This window comes from Mesocricetus auratus, unplaced genomic scaffold, assembly GCF_017639785.1.
Source record: "Mesocricetus auratus isolate SY011 unplaced genomic scaffold, BCM_Maur_2.0 Super-Scaffold_6730, whole genome shotgun sequence".
NCBI lineage: Eukaryota > Metazoa > Chordata > Mammalia > Rodentia > Cricetidae > Mesocricetus > Mesocricetus auratus.
The window spans coordinates 92,452,829-92,479,265 of record NW_024429184.1 but is presented as its reverse complement, the minus strand read 5'-3'; the positions used below and the strand labels follow the sequence as shown (position 1 = coordinate 92,479,265).

Genomic DNA, 26,437 nt, shown 5'->3' with positions numbered 1-26,437 from the left:
AGGTGGCAAAGGGCTGCCTTCTCCTAAGTCTCTTAATTGCATCGTTTTATCCTTGCCATGGGGGCTTTGATCAGAGGTGCCGAGGGAAGATGGATTGTGCTGTCATTAGTAGTACTTCACATCCCTGAGCGGTACCCAGGCCTGGACTCTTGGAGAGCCTTAACACTACTGTCAGTTTGTGCCCTGCTTTTCAGTCTTGTCACATGGTCAAGGTTGACAGGTGGTCAGAGCTGTGAGAACCGGCTAACTTCAGACAGGGAGGCAAAGAGTGGACTCCAAGGCAAGGATAGTCCCTTAGGGAGCCCTCAGGCAAATGAACGCATTAGCTCTGGAGAACTTGCCATCCTGTTTCCAAAGTGCCCAGAATTCTCTTGAATGCCGCTCCCAAGACAAACCTTGCTCTGGGCCAGGCTGAGTCAGGCTTGAGAAGAAGGAAGTAGGCTGCAGCAAGGGAGGATTGCCCCTGGCACAGGCACCTCAGAGGCATTCTCGAGTTTATTGTCTCTGAATAGAGGAAGTGGACACTCAAAAACGTGAACGGATTTGCCCAAGGTCACCCAGGAGTCTGCATTGAGGCCGGGGCTCACTCCGTGTCCCCAGCGAATGGGTACTGTTCTGGTCAGGGAAGCACATGCTTGCCAGCCCAGAGGTGTGAGATCTGTGCAGCCTCTGCGTCCACTCCCCTGTGCGCCCCTCTGCACAGGTGGCGCCCCGTGTGCCCTGTGGGGGCGGCAGCGAGCAGGACCGCAGGGAAGCCCAGGCTGGGGGCTGTGGAGCCCACAGAGGCCGGCTCAGCTACGAGGAAGAGGATGCTCTACATGCCCAGGTGAGCCCAGGCTGGGGTCTCCAGCCTGTATCTAGTGCCAGGCTCCCGCCCGCTCCCCAGCGCGGGGGCTGAAGCCCGCATCCAGGGGGCGGCGGCGAGAGGGCGCAGGCAGTGGCGGGGAGCGCAGCGCAGCTCAGTAGCGGCAGAAGCTGGGCTCTGCGCTAAAGGTAGCCGCAACGATCTGGATCTGCCAGGGGCGCCACTCTCGCTAGCCCTCCGCAGTTGTGTGGTTCTGGGAGTGCGCCAAGAGATCAGAACCCCAGGAGCCCACGTGTGCAGGTGGGGATGCCGAGAGGGGGCGGGGCGGGATGCGGGGGTTGGGGGGGCTTCAGGGTTCTGTACTTCCGACACCCACCAGCCTTTGTCGCAGGGATGGGCTGTGTATTAGTGTGGGTGGGTGGACTGTCTGTCTGGGTAGGACCTGTCTGCAGCTTGGGACCACTGAAGGTTGAAAGCTGCCCTCCTGTGCCTGTGCTTGTATAGGTAAGTACTTGTGAAACTGCATGTGTATTCACTATGTGAGGTTGTATGTGAAGAGAAGGAGAGGGGGTAGGAGAGGGAGGAAGAGAGAGGGAGGGACAGACGGAGGGAGGGAGGGAAGGAGGAAGAGAGGAGAGAGAGAGAGAGAGAGAGAGAGAGAGAGAGAGAGAGAGAGATTATGTTGTGTATCTGTCTATCTTTATAGGTGTGTAATTTGTTGTATGATGTCTCAGTAGCGTGTAGGTGATTGTGAATGTGTGACTAAGTATGCCCTCTATGTGTAATGGGATACCTGCCTCTTGGGTCTGTAAGCAGCAAGTGTGTGTAGTGGCATGAGTGTGTGGCTATTCTGCGCTGCATGGTGATGTCTCTCTCCGTCACTGGCAGTACTAGGGGCCATCCTGCCATTGCCTTTCGTAGAATCCAGTCTCAATTGGACATGAATGTCCAGGCTGGCACTTGCCCCTGGCACACTGCTGGCTGCTTTGGGAAGAAGGGGTTGTTGATTCAAGGGAATGCTAATTGGCAAAGGTGAAGAAGTCATGGCAAGTGCTTGGCTGCTTAGAGTTCAGTATTAAGAGAAAAATCCTGGCAACTTCCCATCTGACCCATGAAAACAACACAAAATGCTTCTCAAGAAACAGATTCAACACAAATTGAAAGTGCGTTCCAATGAGGGGGTCACGTGCACCTTTGTCCTCTTGGTCTTCATATTGATGGGGTGGGTTTTTGGGGTAATAAAGCTGTAGATGACCCTGGCTTGTAGTTGTTAATAGATATAGTCTGGTCCTCAGAGATTTCAGCATTGATGACCAGTGGAGGAGAGGTTGCTCACTGTTCCTGATAAATACAGCTAGGGAAGGAAAACAACATTGGTGATAGATGTGTTTGGTGTCTGAGAAATCAGGAAAAAGTCAGAGAAAGGACGAGACCCACAGAGTTCGGAGAAGCAGTTCCCACCCAGGAAATACCTTTGTATAGAAAAAAAATGAGAGAAAATAACCAGATATTCCAACATTCCCAAAGAGTTTTTAAATGTTTTACTTATTTTCCTCATGCATCCCTACTCTAATCTCTTCGTCGCGTTTGCATTTTTTCTTCTTCTGGGGAATATCTTCATTATAATTATTTTTATGTGGTAGAGTAACAGTTGGTATTTAAACTCTAGGAGAACTAGAGCACAGAGAAGCTGTCCAGAATGTGGGAGAGGCTTTAGTCCCTCTGTCCTGAACAGGTAGGGGTCCCAGAACCCCAGAACAACACACCTGTTTTCCCCCAAGTTTTCCAGGTTTTACTTCTAATGTGATTCCTTGGGCGAACCAATTCACCACCATCAACCTAATTCTGCTCATCCTCACTTCCTTCTCCGTTGTCACAGATTGACGGCAGCACCTGGCGTTGTCATAAGCAACATACCATCACAGCATGCAGTCTCGATTTCCCAGGTTGTTGATGCATCATGCCCCAAGTTGTGTAAACAGGGTACTGATGTCGCCTGTCATTTCTCCTCTCCCTTCATCAGGAGCTGCCACAGTTTAATCCATTGGCAGCTGGTCTGTTTCCTCGAACCCAGTTTCCCCCCTTTTATTCTCACCACTGCCACCTTTATCAGGTGAAACCAATATTTAGGGAGTTTCCAAAGATGGGAAGAGGTACAGATTGATTGTGGAGAAAATGCAAGGCAAAAAGAACGAATGCTGGGAAGATGAGATCCTTGTGATAATGTGTGTCCAACTAAAACATTCTGTCAGTTCCTGATGAGTGTCACACTGTGTCATTTAGCTCAGGTTTCTACTTCTCCCTGTCTTCGTTTCTTTGCTTGTAAAAGTAGAAACAAAAGGTTTCAACTAGAGTCTTGTCACTAGATCATTTCAAAGGATTCTCTCAGCACCGAAACACTCTGCTTGTCCCTGATTTAGCAGGAGTAAGTTTACCTAATGTCTCCTGTGAACCTATAAAAGTTGTAAGCTTTGTTTGAAACAATATTGTTGATTTTGGGGGGAAGGCAGGCGGGGGGGTAAGGAGGAAAGTGAGATGTACTGTTGATAAAGTTTGTGGTTAGGACTAACTGCAAACACCATTAGAATCACAGGAGTTGTAAACGTCACTCAGTTTCCATCCTCGTGAAGTGCCAGAATCTACCTTATTAAGATAATGTCATGCTACACTATAATTCATGTCTTCTCAGGCCTCAACAGCATTGGCATTTGGGATAGATGATTCTTGTCCTACGCATTATAGGATATTCAACAACATCCTCAGTGTCCATTAATAGCACCCCAAGGTTACAACAACCAAAAACAAACCTAAGCTTTACTAATTGCTAATGGAGGGCAAAGTCTTCCCATTCTCTAGTTGAGAATCACACTGCAATTCATACGCAAGCCTTGTAGCCTTATCCGGCAACACTTTACAACAGAACACTTGTTATGTTGCTAACTGCCTTCCCACCCTGTCTCAGGTCTGCTAGCCTCATGCACTTTATTCCTTCTGGATTTTCACTGTCTTCCTTCTCTACCCGCAAGAAGTCAAGATGTGCTGAAGGCTGAGGAGCATTTCTGAGGCATTATAGCCTTAATAACTCACATTAACCCAGCTCTTGATATGTGCCAGGCACAGTTCTAAATGCTTTATGTGGATGGTTGCATTTAATCTTCATTAAGAATCCTAGGAGAGAGAGCGAGAGACTTCTATTGCCCTCATTTAAAAACCAGAGTGACTCAAGCTTGGAGAGGTAAAATATCATGTCCAGTTTTCAGCTATTGGGTGTTGGAGCAGGCATTGGCTGTTGTGCTGTCTTGCTGCAGGCCATCGTCTGGACCTTCCCACATGCACTGCCTTGCATGAATGAGATTTGGTGTTTCAGGCTAGATAGGGGGAGCTTAAAGATCACTTAGCCTAGTTGTAGAACCAAGTCTGCCTCCAGGAAGGAGGCTAAAGACTCTAGGTTGTAAATTGTGTTCAGTTGCTCTGAGTATTCATTAAAAAAATACCTTCTCTCATCCAGAATTAACTCAGAGATATGTATACAGCGTGAGGGCAGTAGCTGGGTGGGGTCGTGGAAGAGAGATTGTAAAGGAAAACAGAAGGAGATGAAAGGGACCAAATAGTGAACAAGGCATTTCTGTTCCTATTAACTCTACCTCACCATCAGTCATCAAAGTTACAGTTCTTGTGTTTTCATCAACTCTCCCCCTAGTCTTCTTGATCTGGTCTTTGAGCACTCCATCTTCATGCTATTCACTTTTTAGTATTGAGGCAAAAGCAAAACTAAAATGTGCATGGCTCTTCAACATGGTAATTGACAGGACTGACTGCAATAGTGTCCGAGGAAGGATGGTTCCTGTAGCAATTATTGATGATCTTGAGAATCCAAAGTTAACTAAGAAGGCTGACTTTCTTTTTTTTCTCCCCGCTCAATATATATTTTTATTTAAAGTAGAAACATGCATGCTTCACATGTCAATCCCAGCTCTTCCACTCACCCCTCCTCCTTTGTCCCTCCCCCAGCCCTCCACCCAATCCCCATATGATTCCCCAGGGAGGGTGAGGCCCTCCTTGGGGGGATCTCCAGAATCTGTCATTTCATCCAGGGCTGGACCTAGGCCCTTCCCCATGTGTCCAGGCTGAGAGAGCATCCCTCCATGTGGAATGGGCTCCCAAAGTTCATTTTTACGCCATGGAAAACATGGATCTACTACCCAAGGCTCAGAGATTTCTGAGGCCTCCTCACTGACACTACATTCAGGGGGTCTGGATCAGTCCCCTGTTGGCCTCTCAGTCATCAGTCTGGGATTCAAGAGCTCCCCCTTGTCTGGTCAGCTGTCTTGTGGGTATCACCAGCACCGTCTTGACCCCTTTGCTCATCACTCCTCCATCTCTGTCACTGGGTTTCAGGAGTTCAGTTTGGTGTTTAGCTATGGGTATCTCTGACTTTCTTTTAAGACTGCCTGTTGAAGCCACGGACTCATTACCTCTGTTTGTTGAAAGTGTGGGCCCCAGTCTTTGATGAGCAACAGACTAATTCAGTGGGTTTGTTAGAGCCTACATCAGTGGTCAGCCTCCTCATAGTTTCTGATGTTTCTGGGTTAGTGTCCAAGGACTTTCCCTTCTTTTTACTTTTATTTTAGAAACACTCTTATTTACATATCAATCCCCACATTCCCTCTCCCTCTCATCCACCCATACCCCCCACCAACTCTCCCAACCCACCCCCCACCTACTCCCCAAGGATAGTGAGGCCTTCCACAGGGGATCATCAAAGTCTTTCACATCATTTGGGGGAGGGCCCAGGCCCTCCTTCCCATATCTGGGCTGCAATAGTATCCCACCATAGGGAATGGGCTCCCAAAGTCCATTTGTGCACTAGGGATAAACACTGGCTCCACTGTTAGAAGTCCCATAAACTGTCCAGGCCCCTAGCTGGCACCCACATTCAGAGGGCTTGGTTTAGTCCAATGCTGCTTCCCCATCTTTACGACTGGGGTCCCTGTGCTCTCACTAGGTCAGGTCAACTGTTTCTGTGGTTTTATCCAGCACAGTCGTAGCTCCTTTTCTCATCCCCCCTCCCTCTCTACAACTGGATTCCAGGAATATGGCTCAGTGCTTAGCTGTGGGTGCTTGCTTCTGCTTCCGTCAGCTACTGGATGAAGGCTCTAGGATGACAATCAAGGTAATCATCAATCTAATTATAGGGGAAGGGCATCAAAGACGGCTTCTCCACTACTGCCTAGATTCTTAGTTGTGGTCATCCTTGTGGATCTCTGAACATTTCCCTAGTGCCATATTCCTCTTTAAACCTATATTAATGGGTGTCTACATGCTGTTGCTGCTTCTCTGGAAACAACAACTGGGGTTAAGACTTAGATAATTAAACCAAAGCCCAAATACAGCTTTTTATTGGGAAGATGACATTTTAAAAATAACTAAGCATTGTATTAATGAGAAGGAATTGATGGAGCAAAATCCCATAACAATAAGAGAGATGAACTCACATCTCTCACTAAGCATCTGCCTCAGATCTTTTCCTGTCCCTGTCTACACCCACCTCTACCTTAATTTGGATGATAAAATACCTCATTATTCATAGGATGATCCGGACCCCAAGTCCTTTACTACATTGTGTGATGCCAAGTACATTGTGGGAAGCCTCTGCAAGACTAAGAGGATATAGTGTTCATCCATCTAGCTTTTATTTCTTGTACAGTTGCATTGAATTTCCTTCCCTTTAAGATCTACATTAGGATAATGAGGAAACTCAGTGTAAATCAGCACATTGATGTGTAACTGATGAAAAATTTGAATACCAATCAGAAAGTTTCCTTAAAGATCAAAATTTAAACTCAGTCAACTCCTCCATTCCTCCTAAGTGCCAACATCTGTTTTTGTTTTGCCGTGATCACATCCAAGCTATGGACCTTTAAGAGCTCGTACAGAAAGATCTTTTTTAAAAAATTATTTATTTCCCTGGTAGTGTCACACACCTTTACTCGAGACAGAGCCAGGTGGATTTCTGTGAGTCTGAGGCCTGCCCAGTCTACATAGTGTGAGTTCTAGGACAGCCAGAGCTACATAGTAAAACTCTGTCTCAAAAGCAACAGAGTTGATTTACTTATTTTTATTTTACTTGTATGTGTGTTTGCCTGCATGTGCAAGGCGTGTGTGCACCATGTACATGTTTGATGCCTGGCAGACCAGAGGAGGGCACCGGATCCCTTAAAACTGGAGCTACAGAAGGTTGTAAGCAACTATGTGGCTGCTGGAAACCAAACCTGAGTCCCCTGCAAGAGCAATAGATGCTCTTAACTGCTGAGCCATCTCTCCGGCCCCTAGAAAGAGCTTGGTATTTTGAAACATAAATAGGATAATGTTTATTGAGTATCTATTGTGTGTTATCAAAGTTTAAGCAAATTCTTATATATCTGATATTTCTGGATTTTTCTATCTTGAGAGAATGCTGTTACCATTATTTACAGGTTTAGAAAGCAGAGCCTAGATATTTTAAGAACTCTTGTATTCAGAGGTTAGCTGTACTTCTTGGCTCTGCACCATAACAATGGTTTACTTAAATAAAAATTAGAATTTATTGGGAGAACATTAGGAATTTTCTTAAGGATTTGAGGAATCAGAATCCAGGACAGACAGGTGAAAGGTCATTTCCAGAGAGTTTGGCTACAGGAACTCATGACCTGTTCTTTGTTTCCTTCATTAATGTGACATTCTTTAAAGTCTGTGTCAGCCAGTTAGAAATCTACAGAAATAGACTCTTATTGAATCACTCATCTGTGAACACCAAGTCAGGGCTAAGTGTAACTGTCAGGGCGTCACGCTAGTGGTTTGGGTAGATTTTTTTCCCAGTGAGAAGTGAACTTTTGAAAAATAAAATAAGTGTTGCCTATTCTCAAACAACTAGTGTGACAAAGACAGAATTGGAAGCCAGGTTTATTTACAGAGCTATGTGTTCTTTTCTTCCTTAAGGGATTTCTGATGGGGAAGAAACATTAATGTGGCATGTAATGAACACATCTGTGTTTCCCCACAAGCCCATCCCCCTGATTCGTCATTCCCTGCACAGAGTCCTGTTCCTTCCATCTGTGTGCATCTCCTGGTTTTCTAGAACATCTTTGCCCTCTGTTTTCTGTGCCATTTGGCCTGTCCTCTCATTCTGTTCATGCATGTCATACCTATGACTCACAGATCCCAGGAGTGGGCTGAAGCTATCAGCTTGTCCCAGACATTCTCCTCTATAGTAAATAATTAAGGTGAACACGCACCCAACACATACTATGAATGTTGATGATAATTCTTATACTGTTTAAACTTTCTATCAAATGAGGTACTGGTTTTGTATCTATTTCCCAATATTTTATCTTGAGAATTCATGGTTAAGTGAAAAGTTGAAGGAATTATGTATTGAACATCTGTAAATGAAAACCAGGTAGCTTTTGTAATTCATATTTTGTTAGAGTTGCTGTATAATAATTCTATAACCCACCAGTCTATTTTCTTAATGATGAAAGAGTTGCTGTCTCCCTGCGCCCAAATTTTATAATGGGGAATCAAAATCAAGACAGGTAGCATGACTTGCCCATCAGGATTGAACTTGGGTCATCTAACTCTACAAAGCACTTTCCTGTCAGTCAAGTAGCTGTATCTCCTCAGCAAGGTCAACTGATTCACAAGCACCCACACTTTTCCCTGCTTTCAACTTTCATAAGCATCTCACCTTCCAAACAAGTCCCTTACTCCTTCTTCACCACACAGCTTACCACAGAAGCTTTTTATAGAGCCAACGGACTCATTTCTTCTCAGCATTTTAAATTCCCTATGAAAAAGGCAGACTTGGAAATTACTACTTTAGATAGTTCCAAGAACCACGTGCTCATGGTCTTTGATTTGAAACATCAGATCCTAAGGACACCTGACATTCAGAGACCAGTGGCTTACTTGAACAAAGCAAGGAACTCAATGTGATAGGACACATTGAGAACCTTGCTTGGGCCATGGTTTAAAATGTATTCTCTTTCAAGTTCTAGTAGATGTTGAAGGGGTGTGGAGGTTTTGAAGATGTCCATAAGTACTAAGTAAAACTAAGCTGAGAAAGGTGAACTTGGGGCTCGTTAAGATGGCATCCTTTTGTGGGACAGTCTAGAAATGAAAGATCTGGGCTTTAGAGCCACTTTCCAGTGTGGCGTTGGACAACACCTGTCTTATATGTCTCAGTTTACAAAACTGTAAAATGAGGCTAATAGTAGTCCTGCCTCACAGTGTGGTATGAAGACAAAAGGAAATGATGCATAGACAGATTTGGTCCTGGGCTCATTTAAATAGTTCTTTGCTTTGTTAAATGGGTTTCTGTAGAAATTTGTTGGTACAGTGTGTGTGTGTGGGTGCTTTTGGGAGGAGAGTGTAGACAGGAGCATTTTAGAGGTGACATTTCATTGGTGACATTTTATCTGGAAAGGATTTGGATCCTGCTCAAGCAATTCCAGGTAAGAATTTGTAAATAGCCTCTGTCCATTGAGATTGCATTGGCAAATTTAATTGGATGTGATAATTTGCATATTATATCTGGAATATGGAATTCTGCATAAACTATTTTCTAATCTGGGAGACTCAGAAGCACTAAAAGGACAGGGATAGAAGAAGGAAGTAGGCTGCAGAGCCCTTGCTCTTGGCATGCTCAGCAATTTCTGGGATCTGAGACTCCTGGCCATTGATCTGTAAAAAACAGATAAAGGAACGCTATTGAGGAGGGTTTTGGAAGGAAAGCTCATCTCAATGGATGCCCCTATCCTTACACCATAATTCATCTGCAACAGAACAACCACATGGGTATTTGATAACCAGAGATTCCTGGGTTATCAGAACCTGCAATTTTGGAGGAGATTCTTGGGTTCATTCACTCCTGAAAGCACCAACCTTAAAGGAGTAGTGAAAACTTTGGTTTCAGTTGGCCCCAGTGTCAGGTCTCTGAAATCAATGGTGAAAGACACATTAGGCATTCTCAAACTGAGTTTCCTTTCAGGCAAGAAGGGATGGTTCCTGTAATCATATCCCAGGGTGGGAGGCACAAGTCATCCAGTGCATTGCTACTATTTTGGAGACTCACAGTAGGAAATACCCTCCAACGACTAGCATGCACCTTTCAACGAAAGCAGGCTGACATCACAGAACTCATTGGAGACCTCATGTATAGGTGTGTCTTTTTACATTGATCATGTGAGGTTGATGCTATCCATGTCTCATTATATGAATGACAACCAGGGTAGGGAGAGTTAAGTAATTTGCCAAGGTCATACTAGCAATTGACAGGACTAGAACAGATTTCAGGGCTGTACTTTGAATCAGGGGTTGGCAAACTCTCTGGCCCTTTCTTTGTGTGAACTGCAAGCTAAGAACCACTTTACATTTCAAATTGCTAGGAATATCATCAGGTGAAAATTTTATGAAAATCAAATTCCCATGTTGGTTTATTGGCACACTGCCATACAATTTCATTTCTAGTTTGTCTGTGGCTGCTTTCACACAGCCTGCAGAGTTTGATAGTTAGCAGTGTGCCTTTGTGCTCTAAAAATCCCTAAAATACCCTATAGGTCTAAGTGACCCTTAATGGAAGGGTACAATATGTTGGCCCCCTGTCTTAAACAACTACGCCCATGTGCCCCAGATTCCAGTCATCTGAATTCTGTCCCTCTGTGAATCCTGCCAACACTCATACCATCTGGAACATTATCTGCACAGCATTTTTCACTAGGTTAATTAATTTTCCTTAAATAAATTTATCCTTAAAGAATCAAAACCATAAGTGGAAGTCAATAGCACTTGAAAGAAGCAGAAGACACCATAAAAACAGTCTTTGCACACACACAGCGTGACCAAGCACAGCTAAACAGCAGGGACAGGTAATGTCTGAATTCCTCCTGTATTCCTGCTGATGCCCTCACTATTTTCCTATAGACTGCCCTGACTTCCAGGAACACACCTGCATTGTTTGTGGAGATCTATCCTCAATATGCTAGATTTCCTTTTTGCATAGACATCATAGTTGGTGTCTGGTAATACCTGTGATCCTCTGTGACCAGTCCTAACCAACAAATTATAGATGTAGGAGTTCCGATGTCCTAGTTACTACCCACTCTTTAAAGCTAGTCTGAGGCATGCGATGCCCTCATTCCCAAGAGTTTCCCTGTAGGGTTTTGTTTCAGTGTTTGAGTAATGTATTTCTCATGGGCTACGGGCTACCTCTCATTTCTCTTTTTTCTCCTTTCCTTTCCTTCTCTTCCTTTCCTTTCCTTTCCCCTCCCTTCCTCTTCCCTTCCCCTCCTCTTTCTTCCCCTCCTCTTTCTTTCCTCCCTTCCTTCCTTTCTAACTATCATCACTCCTTCATTAGTGTACATTCACTTGCCAAATTAATGATGTACATGTAGTCTTCATACCAAGATCTGCTTCCAGAGCACCTTACAGAAACAATTGTGTGTTTCTTGCTGAAGATTATGGAGTGGAGGCTTGTTCTTCTTTATTATAAAGATGATTAGTAAACAGCAGGAAGATTGTTTTTAAAATTAGTTTTTGAGGATATAATATTTAATTGCATCATTTACCCATTCCCATTACTCCCTCCAAACCCTCCCATATGTACCTCCATGAAAATTCATGGCATCTTTTTTTTTCATTGCACACACACACACACACACACACAGAGAGAGAGAGAGAGAGAGAGAGAGAGAGAGAGAGAGAGAGAGAGAGAGAGAGAGAGGGAGATTTCAAAGATAAATTAGCTAATATCTGAGGCCTTCTCATCATCATAAACAACAGTGGTTAGAACAGAAAATGAGGGAGTCTAGAGATGGCTTTGTGGTTAAGAGTTTTCTGCTCTTCTAGAGGACCCAAGTTGGATTGTCAGCACCTATCCATATCAGATGGCTTACAACTCCAGCTCCTGCATTCCACATCGGTATACCCATGTGCTCTCCCTCTCCCCCTCTCTTTCTCTCTCTCTCTTTCACACACAAATGCACACACACACACACACAATTTTAAAATAAAAACTCCATGAAATAGAAAATGAAAACAGCACGTTTTCCCTGTCATCATGATGGCTCTCAAGCGGTAGGGGTGCCATGTTGGCCAGTGCACCACCTTGGATCTGAAAGAGAGTCTGTGGAGCAGCAGCATCACCAGTACCCGTGAGCTTGCTATAAACTTGGATTTGCTACTCCTCCTCTTCAGTCAGAAACTTGAAGGGACATTTTGCTTTTAAAAGCCTGCTGGTGATTCTCACACATGAAAACTAGAAAATAGCCTCTTACTCTGTTCTGTTCTCATTGCATGCTTGGATTTCATCAGAAATTCAAAATCATCTCAGACTTGTTTCCTCCCCTCAGACGTAACTGACTGACAGTTTTCTGGCCTTATTTGGAGCCTCCATCGGGGTAGACTCTTGCCAGGGCACACAGGTCAATAAGTGGAAAGCTCTGGTGATTTGAATGGCCTCCCAATAGCAAGATTCAAACTGCTCTTGAGGTCTCTCCATCCCTCCTCTGGGGCCCCAGACATGGGGCTAATTCCTTCCCCAATGACAGGTCATGGTGTTCATTGAACAAGTTTGGTGATCACACCCTGTCTCTTCATAGACTCTATGATCAAAAGGAGACATTGATCAAGTGATCACAAAAATCTGTTTTAAGTCCCTCTTAATCGCCTTTTCATCCTGAAATGCAAAGATCCAACCTTAATTGGATCTGGTTTGTCTCTGGTAAGCCTCCTGTACTTACTATATTCTTTCATGGTTGGGTTTCCCACCTTGTGAAGAACTGTCTTCAGCAAACATTCTAGGTCTGTTCCATTTAGTTATGCACGAATTTCATGCTTCTTCATTATTTCCTATGTTCATTGTTTTCCCTCCAAGACACACTATTCATGCCTCCTCTGCAGTCTTCACTTTTTAAAATAGCAGCTTTTAGCAATGATGCTAAACTTTTCACTGAGTAATATTTTATTTACCCAGGAAGAATGTTTCCTTTAAGTTATTTTTGAAAAAATTAAGGAGGGTTTTACACACACACACACACATACACACACACACACACACATACACACCAGCACACTGATACCCCAAGTATGACTGAATTGGTTCCTATGTGGGTTTATACTTAAGGGAAATGTGATTGTTAGTTAGGAATGACTTCCTAGGTGGCTTAGCTCAAGTAGCATTTTAATACCAACACTAGTATATCTGTACATCTAACCTGTGGAACACAGGTACTTCTTTTCCATTTGTGTTGTGTATAGTTGCATCTGTACACTGAAACATAAATACTCAAACAAATAATATGGATTTTGGAAGGGAATATTTACAGAGATACGTTTTTCTAAAATGAATATATCAGTTGACGGAGATTAGAAAGATTGAAAACAATGTCCTACAAATTCCAAGTGTTTTCTGGGAAAGAAGTTCAAGTTAATAAGGAGAATAATTTCTCTTGCTTAGTGGAAATTTTCACAATTTCATCTTTAGATGATTCTTATTTTAAACCAATTTTTTCACTTTAAGAGTGTTGGAGCTAGTGAACATCACAGCCAACATGGAGTTTACGACTATTTTGAGGTTGCTGGGGTGGTACTGAAGGGACCCTGTACCTTGTGATTTAAGGTTGGTGACAGGTTAGACCATTGAGGTGAGGAGGTTAGCAGCACACATTTGAACACTAAACTTTTTTCTTTTTGTTTTTTCAAGACAGGGTTTCTCTGTAGCCTTGGCTGTCCTGGAACTCTCTTTGTAGACCAGGCTGGCCCAGAACTCATAGAGCTCTGTCTGCCTCTGCCTCCCGAGTACTGGGATTAAAGGCATGTACCATCACATCTGGCTTAAACAGTGAGCTCTTATAAATACCTACTCTTATATGTTGGTTCTACCTTTGAGATGGGTAGACGATGTTTGAAATGGTATGTGTGTTTCCTTTAGTGTTTGGAACTGCAATTTCCTGAAATTTTTCTGTGCTTACCCCACCCAATAATCTGTGACTTTCCATTCCACATTTTTGGGAAACTGAGCTCTTGATGTAGTCAGTAGCAGCAGGGTAGGACTGAGAACACACAGCCTGTAGCCCCTTTGTCCAGTGCTCCTGCTAACATGCCAGGCTTGTAGCTTTGATTTGGCTATTAAGATACATAATGTTTTACTTATTCCTGACACTTGTCCAAAACAAAGATATCGAGTATGACCTTTGATGTAGAAATGTAACCCATCTAGGCATATTCTATAAAGAAATGTTGTCCCTCTAAGCACAATTATGCATGGATATTCATCCATGCCACCAGACCCAAGGAAAGCAAACAAGACACAGTAAATCAAGCTGAAGTTATGACTTAGCTCCAGGTGGGCAGGTGTTGGCATCATACCAAACTACATTGATCTTCCATTCCAATAGGTGGGGACCATTACAGGTGAGGCCTGTGTGCATATTTCTTATAATAGAGATGCAGCCACACACTTTCTGTTAACCTTTAACGACATTTTCCTTGCAGTATTTCAGACCATTCTAAGGTGTACGTACATTGTAGGTTTTCATACCTTTAATCATTTAAAAACTTATAAGGCAGAAAACTGAGATCAGCAGTGTGGAGGGCTGTAAAGAAGAATTATTCTTATCCTTCTTACTCTTTAAGGAACTATATTGTGTGTGAACATGTCTATCAACGAAAATAAGCCCCGAAGAGTTTAAGTTGTATACTCCTGTCATTTTTTATGACATGTACAATGTTTGAGTAGTTCTGTGGCTGATCTTATTGTGGTCCCTGAAAGAATACTGAGACACTCATTGCCCCCTCACATGAAGAAAAGGTTATTTGGCTTTTTATTCATCTTTCCCCCAAAACTTACCAGGCTCTTTTTCTGATGGAAACAATCTCAAAATGTTTCTCTGAAGGAGATTTATATGAAGGGTAGAGTTTCTTTTCTCTTAGTCTAAGTAATGGAATGTAACATAACATTAACACATGCCCGGCTTGGGGGTAGCAGGGAGAAGTAAGAATGAATCTTACTGAATCTCAAATTGACACAACTTTGTAGAAGTGATGCAACTTCTATGACCATATCATACACTCTGAGCTATTTGTATTGTTAAGTAGTTAGGTAGTTAACTAAAGTTATTAAGTATATTAAGCCAGAATTCTAAGGGTAGAAAGCAAAATTACCCATCACACACACACACACACACACAGAAGAGAGAGAGAGAGAGAAAGAGAGAGAGAGAGAGAGAGAGAGAGAGAAAGAGAAAGAGAGAGAGAGAAATTCTCTGATAGGAGATTCTAATGTGCTCGTAGCTCTGATTAAATTTTCCTAGTAAATAGCATAGAATACTATGGCGTATAATTGCTTACTTAAACAAGAATACATGCCGATCACCTGTCCTTGATTTACCTTGGTGTCCTTCCCCCTTAACAAAATGTATACTGTCTCACCAGTTAGTATAATGGCCATCCTTTTAAATTTCAATGAGCAAAATGCAAAAATATACATTGCTATGAACGTAAGAGGTTTACTATGCATTACAACCCTTTTCAAATGTAATTTCAATTTTCTCTAGCTTTTAATTGGTTTTCTTGCTGCCTGAACTTTCCTTCTCATCTGCATGTCAGACTGATATTTTTTTCTTGAATATTATTCAGGATCCTTTGAGTTGTAGCAGAAATCTGACTCCAACTGACTTAACACAGTAAACTTTGAAACCAGAAAAAGTGAAAAGCACCATTGTGGAGTGGGGAGCAATAGCCAGGTGTAAGGTATCTGAATGGGGAATTGGTAAAAATGGGGGCAAGAGGTTTAATTAGAGAGGGAGAGTGAGGTAAATAGGAAGAGGCGAGGAGGGAAAAAACAGTAAGGGTGTGTAGAAAAGGGCATAGAGAAACATACTGTTAACTATCTACCAAAAGGACTAGTACTTCTAATACATGTAAATATATATACATATATATGTATACACACACTCACATATATATGTATATGTGTGTGTATATATACAATTTAAATGAAAATTGCTCATCTGAGTTAATAGCTTTCCCTACAAGAGTTATAGACTAACAAAAAACCTAACACCAAGCACAAGAAACCCTCCATTTTTTGAATTGTTAATAAGGGTTATTAACAATTCTGAAAACATTGCAGGCTATAGCTATTGCCTTTGGTTGACTCCCCCTAGGTAAAAATCAAGTCTTTATTGCTGAAGATACCATGCTCTTTGGATACGGAACCAATGGATCTGAACTATATCTGAACTGAAAACCTCCTCCCTGAGGACTAGCTTTCATGGTACCAGGAGGTGCTGTGCAAGCTTCCAAAAGAGGAAGTAACCAACAATCCTACCCAACTATGATGCCTGTGAACCACAACAATGACCAATATGGCACAGCAACTCTAAGGGTGCAATAGTGTCACTCATGCCATGGTGGTAATCAACAGCTCTCTAATTGGAGTTGAGACCTGCTCCACAAGAAAGATATCAATCCTGATGATGGAAACCTAGCCAAATACCTGGGGCTAGTGAAGTCATGGCTCTTGGAGAAGAATCTACAACCACCACTTCATTAAACTAGCACAATCCCTAACTGCATTATAAATATCCATCCTTAAACCCACAGATAAGTGTAGACCTCATCCTTCATAAAGGAAAATTCTCTTATCACCAGATGGAGACTATGACAGAAAACCACTACCAATAATAATGCAGTCTTGTGATGGCCAGTCCAAACGAATACATCTACAAAACTCCTGCACTCAAGGTTCAGGGTTCATTGAGGAAGGGGGCAGGGTGGAAAGATTTTTAGAACTAGAGGAACAGGAAGTTTGCTGTGAGATTACATCTCCTAGAAATGTCAGTGAAACTATACCATGTAGTGTCATCAACATGGCTATGCAAGATAAATCTTGAGTTACAGAATTCACAGCTTTTCATTCTATTCCCAGGTTTGCCAAGTGTTAGCTATAACTTTTCAAGTGTAACTTTAGTGTAACTTTTCAAGTGAATTAAATTCTCTGACCTTCAGTCTCCTCATCTAAGGTTTGGAGATAAAGATTCAGAGATGGTAGGAAAAAGAAAACATTCATAGCTACTTAATTAATGGCAGCTAATTAAAATGAAACGGACTCATCTATTTAAAATTGCTTTTATCTTATGTGCATGAGTGCTTGCCTAGTTATATGTTTATGCACCATGTGTGTGACTGTGCCTGTGGAAGCCAGAAGAGGGCACTGAATCCCCTGAGACTGGCATTATAGGTAATTGTGAGCTGTTATGTGGGTTCTGGGAACAGAACCCAGGTCTTCCAGAAGAACAATCTGTGCCTTAACTGCTAAGCATCTGTCCAACTTAGCTTTGGATACTTTTTACTTACAATGCTGTATTCTAGGATATTCCCATAAAATTTCTTACACCAAGAAGTTTACAGACTGCCAAAACTCAATTTCCTCATTTGCAAAATGAATTAATTACATAATTTGACTGACATGTCTACACAGAGACCACAAGGTGCTAGGAAGTTTTCTAGGCTTTGAAGATATGAGAGTGGTTAAGATAATGGCTTACTGAAGTTTTCATCCAAGTGACAGAAACTGAGAACAAATCAAAAGGAAATTGACTAGAAGAAATGCATGTTCCAGAAAGTAAACAATGCAACATTGAGGGCAGGAATTTTCCCGAAAATGAGGTCTGAGATTTTAGACATTAAGAGAAGACCTACTGGGGAAGTGACATTTGAAGTTAAAGAATAATTTTAATTGAATCCAGGGAGAGAAAAACAAAGCAAAGTTCTTGAGGGGGTTCAAGAGAAAAAGCACAACTGTGAGCAAGTGGGCAATAAGATGTGTTCATGCGTCGAGCTGTGTTGGGAGGGAAGCTCAATCCCGATCAATCATGTGTATGGGCTGATTATCTGCAATGAACAGTTTGGATTTCACTGTGAGTGACTGGAAGCTACTTATCTTTGTTTCTGTTCCAAAATCAAGGCAACTTACACCAGAAAGGATTTCACTGAGGCTTTGCTTACACTCTCAGAGGGTTAGTCCATGAACATCATGACGAGGAGCATGGTAGCAGCTAGGTAGGCATGACACTGGAACAGTAGCCGAGAGCTCACATCTGATTAACAAGTTTCAGGCAGAGAGAGATAGACTGCGCCTGGTGTGGGCTTTTGAGAACCCAAAGTCTATCCCCAGTAACACATCTTCTAGCAAGGCGACAGCTCCTAACTTTTCCCAAATAACTCCACTAAGTGGAAACCGAGCATTCAAACATATGAGTCTACAGGGCTCGTTTAAGCCACCACATTACTATAACATATACATACAAGAAATAGTGTGTTTTATGTTTTTAAATTATTGCCATGCTGTAGGGGAGAAGGAATGGCAGTGATTGCCAATCAGGAAGTCACATTAAGCATGTGGTGGTCTAGGGATGGAGGTGGAGATTCTGGTCATGTGATACTGGTTCTGAACAAGGTTGAATGGGCAAATTAGGATGAAGATGATGTTTTCAAGGGGACAGAATGGATGGTTTGGCTATAAGATGGAGGAAAAGAAACTCCTTTCAAGTAACTGGGTTTAATGTTGGGGTGATGAGTTCAACTGGAAATGCTTTTTAATCGTCCTGCATGAGAAGTCAGGTGGGAAATATGAATCTGGAAGGTCCCAGATGGAGATCAACTTCAGGTGCCTCTAGTAAATCTCCTGAACAGATATGATCACTTCAGGAATGATTTTACAGAGAGGAGGAACCCCGATACTCAATAGTCAGGGCTTTGCACTTGTATATTTCAAATAAAATATTACTTGACTTCAAAATGGAAGGTTGTGGTTGGCAGAACTATGTTTGTTCAGGCTGTGTGTGTATTTGTGTGTTTGAGGCCCTGGGATCTTGCAGTTGGTGCATTCTCTTCACATGCCACAACCCTTAAAAGGTTTGGGTTTGTGTTAGATTTAGAAATTCTAATAAAGAATACTAAAATCAGGTCTGTCCTATGTCCTCCCCTCTATGGTGTTTGAACATTTTCTTTCTGATGCTAGCTAGCCCAGGCATCTGAAGGCTTAGGTTGACTTCCCTGGTTCTCTTATGTGGATAACAGACTCAGAGATTTTTTTTGGTAAGATTCAATTAGGAAAACCGCAGATGGAATTATAGACTACCAGAACTGGAAGCTAACCCAGAGATGCTCTCTTATGGTCTCTCCCATTCTCTGAGAAGTGAATGATGATGCCTGGAAGGAAAAGGAGCTTGTCCAGGGTAACCTGGAGAAGCAGCTGTTATCTGCCTCAAGTTCTCTAATTGAACATGTGGTAGTACAACGTGATGAGAACCTTAAAGATTCTTTTGTACAGGAGGTTAACAGAGCCAACTTGGCAAAGTGAGGGGTGATGGAGAGAGTAGTAGAAGGACTTCTGAGGGTCTTCCTTACAGCTTCTTCCAGTAATGAGAAATTTAACTGTCAGTGGATGCTAGGATTTCTTAGCCTAGAAACCCCGAGTGAGCTTCAGAGTCCTGACTATCTAGACTCAAGATTCTGGGATTGGGATTAGGGAGCTGCACACTTGCTACACAAGCATGAGGACCTGAGTTCAGATACCTGGCATCCATGTAAAAGCCACTGTTGGTCTGCAAGCCCTGTGGTGGGAGTAGGGCAGAGGTAGGGATCCCAGATGTTTTCTTGCTAGCCAACCTAGCTGAATTGGTGAGCCTCAGTTTCAGGAAGAGGCTCTCAAAACACAAGGTTCAGAGTGATAGAGGACGCTGCATATCATCAAACTCTGGTCCCCACATACATGTGCATACACGTAGATGTGAGTCTGCGTTAGCACATGCAGATGGTAGGCAGGCAGGCAGGCAGACAGACAGGCAGGCAGGCAGGCAGACAGACAGACACAGAGAGTTTGATTCCTGGACTCCTTAGAAAGTGTAGTTGCATGTGCATGCACATTTCTGTGTCTGGGCAGAGAGTATTTACTAGCTTATCAAATAGCCAACTAAACATTTGTTGTTCATAAAAATTAACAAAACTTGAGAAGCCTCTTAGGTAAAAAATACTTGACCATTTTAGGTCATGGACCATTTTAGTTATAGCAACATAGTTACCTATTTTCACTAGCTAGTGTGTTAAGGTAGATCATAGAAATAAACTATGCTTCTGGGAAGAATGAAGAAAAACAAGTAAGTGGATTAATGAAGAGCAAAGAGAAGTACCTATATATTTTCATTCCAGGAGATCAGTAGAGCAGAATCTTTCCGTGGCACTCAGCAAAATGTGCCTCATGCACCCAACCTCCATGAGCTAGTAGCTTTTCGATGTAGTTATTTAATCATTTTGCAAAGTGAAAATCCCAATCTATAGTCAGCAATACCTACTTGGCATTTCCTTCCTGTACTGAACACCTTTATTTTGTGTGTTGTGTATTACCTTCCTGCCTAACATCTTATTTTACTTGCAGGATCCTGTGGGCACTGAAATTCGACATACTCATGCCCATTTCCTGTAATGGACAAACTTGATGCAAATGTGAGGTATGGTACTTTCTGCATCTATTGTGTTGCTGAGTTTGGGAGTGTGTGCTAGACAGCCTCAGTGAATCTGTTGCAGTGGAATTACAAAGCTAAAATGGATGAAAAGCTTGGCTGTTTCATGCATAAACCATGAGTATGGCATACCGTTTGATTATTATTGCTTTATTACTGTGCTTAAATGATAAAAACTGAGCTGTTAGTGTTTTTAGCTGTATGAACCAATAGACACCACTTAAAGGTATACACTCATTTCTGCATTAAGAAAAAGATGCATTCAAATAGAATTAATGTGGCTGAAGATGATCTATCTGTTGCTAAACCTCGGTTGTAAATGCGATAACTTCATCTAGCAGGTCTTGGTTTCCATTTTCAGCTAGGGCATCGGGTCATGGTTATCTGATACCCATTGTTAGTGTGCTGTGTGGAGTTGTTAACCTAAATACTTTGCTGTTGCTGTTCTTGTAATTTTCTGTAATCCCAGGGGATGGGATGTTCTTCCTAGGGGTTTGTTCTGATTTATTTGGCATTACCAAACAATGTGAAGAAAGTTGTATTTAAGGAGGCTGACATGGTCTGCTTTTTTTTTAATATAAATTTTTATTTAAATTAGAAACATCTTATTTGGGCTGGAGAGATGGCTCAGCTGTTAAAGGCTAGGCTCACAACCAAAAATTTAAGAAACAATCTTATTTTACATATCAATCCCAATTCCCTCTCCATCCTGTCCTCTCATATCCCCCACCAACACCCCCAATCCCATCCACTCCCCAGGGAGGGTGAAACCTCCTACATGGGATCATCAAAGTCTGTCACATCATATGGGGCAGGGCCTAGGTGCTCTCCTATGTATTTAGGCTGCAAGAGTATCTCTCCATGGGGAATGGGCTCCCAAAGTCCATTTGTGCACTAGGGATAAATACTGGTTCCACTGCTAGAGGCTCCATAGTCCCAGGCCTCTTAACTGACACCCATGTTCAGGGGACCTGGTTCGGTCCTATGCTGGTTCCCCAGATATCAGACTGGGGTTTGTGAACTCCCACTTGCTCAGGTCAGTTGTCTCTGTGGTCTGCTTCTATAGCGCTTGAGGCTGAGGATATTCCATAGGTAACTGTAGTTGGAAGGCATCCTAAGGTCACATGTCTTGTGAAACCGCAGGAACCTTTTTTTTTCTTTCACATGAGACCAGTGGGGAAGTACGTTCCAGGTATAAATCAGGGGTCTGTCTTCTGGATGCTGTAGTAGAAACTGTGACAGCTGGCTTGACAGGAGCTCTGGCTTGCTTGCACTGTCTGACAAAGTTGGGCTCTCATTTCACCAGAGGATCCCTGAAGGGCTGAGTGTGTCTCACAATACAAAAAAGCATCCCTAGCACCTGATGGGTACTGAATAAAGAGATGTTGATGAGCTAGTCATCAGTGTACATTGCATACTTCAAATAGCATTGTGTTCCAGTCCACCTAGATATAAAAAGGGACTATTTAGCAACAACATATTTTACGCTCTCAGTAGAAGACATGGTGGACTTTGTTATTTACCCAATAGTAAATAACTTGGTGTGGTTCCAAGACTCCACACGGGGTTTTAAATCTACTGGCATGTGTTTTACTTCCCTCTCAAAGCTTGTGAGGGAGGGTATTTATGCAGAGAAAACATAGTGAGATCCAGAGAACCTCAGTTTTCATTTGTTAACCAAAAATCCAGAGTGGGAAATACTGATGGAGCAACATTACCAAACAGCTTTAAGTTCTAAACATTGGATTAAACAGGGTCAGATAGTTAAAATTGACTGCTGGGAGAGGGGGTGATAATTCAGACATCATGATCCCTTGCGTTGCTAGCTTTTAGACATTTATTTATAGCAGCATTAGCTTTGGATGGCAAAATAGATTCTATCAAGTGAACATTAGCTGTTCTCCTGGGATACTGTGGAACAACGGTGTGGGATTCAAGATGATATCACACTCCAGAATGTTGTCTGTGGACTGTTCTCTCAGTCCATTTTCTAACCGGATCCTATCAACATATGTTCATCCTTACCCACTCCCCCTCTCTACCCATAATATTAGTAACAGGCAAATGTCACGGACTTTCTATTCATTTCCTGTGTAGTACAGCCTCTGAGTGTCCATACAAAAAAGGACATTTGGCTCATATTTGCCTAATTGTGATGCATGTATCATTCGTAATTTATAAGAAACTTAGGTGCTATACCAACAATTTCTTAATTATTACAGAGATCAATATTATTTTGTCACTTATCAAGTAAAATAAATTTCCTTTTTATATAAATATTTTTCAATCTGGAAGTGAGTTTATGTAAAGAAAAATGAAACCCGGAAATAATTATTAATAAATTAATATAAACAGCCAATGCTTCATTTTAAAAAATGATGCTCTAGAATGTTCTAGGTAGAGTTAAAGAGATGGATAGAGTTAAAGAGACAGCAGAGGTTACACATCTGTCTGGGTAAATATCAAAATATCATTTGAAAAAAGAGACAACTGGGGGAAATTTCAGAAAAAAATTCACTTTCATGGGCAGTAAGATGGAGGAACTCCAATAAACTCTCACAAAACATGAAAGGACAAAGAAATCTTTGGTGGAATTTAGAGCTGAATATAATGTCTTACAGTTTGTTAAGCCCTATTGAGCATTTCAGCTTTTGTTCATTTATCTTCATTGAACTGAATTTGCTTCTATGGCTTGGCCTTTGCTATTATCTATCTGTCAGAGTTCTTGGCTAATAGCATTGGGACTAACCTCGGCAAATATAATCAGAGGCAATCTGGGACAAGCTATCATGAGGTTTAGAAAGTTAGGGCCAAAATGTTAGAAGACCATGCTTAAAGATGGACAAAGACTTGAGGAATTGTGGAAGAACCCAGATAAAAGATATACAGTGATGTTCTTTGTGTATTGTAAGAAGAATAAGAAAAGAAGCACTAGATCTTGCTTATAGAGGCATGAACTGCAATGAAAATACTTTCTCCCGAAGGCTCCCCAACACAGAAAACAAGATTGTAGGATGCTCCAGTCAGGATGATGCACCACAGGGAATCAGGATCTAGAGAGTGTGTTCTGATGAGGTCTTCCTTTGATAACTCCTGTCTCACAAGTTTTAAAGTCAGATGACAGCTTTCTCTTTTTCTTTTTTAAAAAATTTAAATTAGAAACAAGCTTGTTTCACATGTCAATCCCAGCTCCTTCTTCCCTCTCCCCCATCACCCTCCCCCACAAGGCCACCCAGTCCCCCACCCAATCCCCACTCCAATCCCCAGGGAGCGTAAGGCCCTCCATGGGGGATCTCCAGAGCCTGTCATTTCATTCAGGGCAGGGCCTAGGCCCTCCTGCAAGAGTACAGGCTGAGAGAACATCCCTCATTGTAGGATGGGCAGCCAAAGTGTATTTGTATGCCAGGGATAAATGCTACCCAAGGCCCCATAGATTACCTAGGCCTCCTCACTGACACCCACATTCAGGGGGTCTGCATCAGTCCTATGCTGTCCACCCAGCCATCAGTCTGGGGTCCAAGAGCTCCTCCTTGTTCAGGTCAGCTGTTTCTTTTTTCCCCCCCACAATATGTTTTTATTTAAATTAGGAACATGAATGCTTCACATGCCAATCCCAGCTCCCTCTCCCATCCCTCCTCCCTTGTCCCTCCGCCAGTTCCTCTCCAGTCCCCCACCCAATCCCCATAACATTTCCCAGGGAGAGTGAGGCCCTCCTTGGGGGGAATCTCCAAAGTCTGTCATTTCATCCAGGGCTGGACCTAGACCCTTCCCCATGTGTCCAGGCTGAGAGAGCATCCCTCTTTGTGGACTGGGCTCCCAAAGTTCATCCGTATGCCATGGTAAACACTGATCTACTACCCAAGGCCCCAGAGATTTCTGAGGCCTTACTGACACTACATTCATGGAGTCTGGATCAGTGCCCTGTTGGCCTCTCAGTCGTAAGTCTGGGGTTCTCCCACTTGTCCGGTCAGCTGTCTTGTGGGTTCCACCAGCATGGTCTTGATTCCTGTACTCATCACTCCTCCATCTCTGTCACTGGGTTCCAAGAGTTCAGTTTAGTGTTTAGCTGTGGGTATCTGTCTCTGCTTCCATCAGTCACTGGATGAAGATTATTCTCAAGGAGGGGCCGTTAATGTAGTCTCTCCACTACTGCTTAGTTTGCCAGTTGGTGTTATCCTTGTAGATCTCTGAACATCTCACTAGTGTCAGCTCTCACCTCAAACCTATAATGACTCCATCTATTACGGTATCTCTCCTGCTCTCCTCTATTCTTATCTCGACTCATTCCTGCTCCCCCCATGTCTTCTTCTCCCCTCCTCTTATCTCCCTCTCTTTTTCCTGGTTCCCTCCCCCCCCCATGTTCTAACCTGCTCATGAGATCTTGCCTCTTTCCACTTCTTTGGGGTATCATACATATCTCTTGGGAACTTCCCTGTTACCCAGACTCACTGGCACTGGGACGGTAGGCTTATACTCCCTTGATCCATATCTAAAATCTATATATGAGTGAGTACATACCATGTTTGTCTTTTTGTGTCTGGGTTACTTCACTCAGGATGGTTTCTTCTAGTGCCATTCATTTGCCTGCAGATTTCAAGATTCCATTGTTTTTTTTCCCTCTGAGTAGTACTCCATTGTGTAAATGTACCACATTTTCTCTATCCACTCTTCAGTTGTGGGACATCTAGGTTGCTTCCAGGATCTAGCTATTACATATAATGCTGCTATGAGCATAGTGGAACAGACATCCTTGTTGTGTGAATAGGGAACTTTTGGGTATATACCTAAGAATGGAATTGCTGGGTCTTGTGGTAGACTGAATCCCATTTTCCTGAGGAATCTCTATTCTGATTTCCAAAGTGGGTGTACGAATTGGCACTCCCACCAACAGTGAAGGAGTTTTCCCCTTTCTCCACATCCTCTCCAGCATAAACTGTCATTAGTGTTTTTGATTTTAGCCATTCTGACAGGAGTAAAATGGTATCTCAGAGTTATTTTGATTTGCATTTTCCAGATGGCTAGGGATGTTGAGAACTTTCCTAAGGGTCTCTCATCCATTTTAGACTCTTCTACTGAGAATTCTCTATTTAGTTCTATACTCCATTTTTAATTGGATCCTTTGATGTTTTGGAGTCTTGCTTCTTGAATTCTTTGTAAATTTTGGAGATCAGATGTGGGGGTTAGTGAATATCTTTTCCCAATCTGTGGGTTGCCTTTTTGTCTTGCTGACTGTGTCCTTTGCCTTGCTTTATAGAAGATTCTCAGTTTCAGGTGGTCCCATTTATTAATTGTCGATCTTAGTGTCTGTGCTACTGGAGTTATGTTCAGAAAGTAGTCTCCTGTACCAATTCATTCAAGGGTACTCCCATTTTCTCTTCTAACAGGTTCAGTGTGACTGGATTTATATTGAAGTCTTTGATCAATTTGGACTTAAGTTTTGTGCATAGTGATAGACATGGATCTGTCTGCAGTTTTCTACATGCCAGCATCCAGTTATGCCAGCACCATTTGTTGCAGATGCTTTCTTTTTCCATTGTATAATTTTAGCTTCTTTGTCAAATATCAGGTGTTCATATGTGTACGGGTTAATGTCGGGGTGTTCAATTCAATTCCATTGATCTAACTGTCTATTTTTGTGTCAATATCAAGCTGTTTTCAGGACTATAGCTCTGTAATAGAGCTTGAAGTCAGGGATGATGATGCCTCCAGATGTTAACTTGTTGAACAGGGTTGTTCTGGCTATCCTGGGTCTTTCGTTTTTCCATATAAAGTTGAGAATTGTTCTTTCAAGATCTGTGAAGAATTGTGCTGGGATTTTAATGGGGGATTGCATTAAATCTGTATATTGCTTTCCGTAAGATTGCCATTTTTCCTATGGTGATCCTATCTATCCAAGAGAATGGGAGATCTTTCCATTTTCTGGTGTCTTCTTTAATTTCTTTCTTTAAAGACCCAAAGTTCTTGTGATACAGGTCTTTCACTTGTTTGGTTAGCATTACCCCAAGGTATTTTATGTTTTTTTTTGTGGCTATTACAAAGGGCAATGTTTCTCTGATTTCTTTCTCAGCCC

At 42.4% G+C, this 26,437-nt stretch overlaps 1 protein-coding gene across 4 annotated transcripts in view; it reads left to right on the top strand.

The window, feature by feature from the left end:
* The first annotated feature begins 430 nt into the window (after positions 1-430).
* The window catches only part of Htr4 (5-hydroxytryptamine receptor 4), a 188,913-nt gene continuing 162,906 nt past the window's right edge, over positions 431-26,437 (top strand). For 3 of the 4 annotated variants that reach the window (XM_040741725.1, XM_040741726.1, XM_005074670.4), the window contains exons 1-2: positions 431-826; positions 20,283-20,355. In XM_040741725.1, coding sequence (XP_040597659.1) covers positions 20,330-20,355 — 26 coding nt within the window. In that variant the 5' untranslated portion in view covers positions 431-826; positions 20,283-20,329. Of the gene's footprint in view, positions 827-963; positions 1,106-20,282; positions 20,356-26,437 lie in introns of those variants that run through there. The other variant, XM_040741724.1, reaches the window with a different exon arrangement.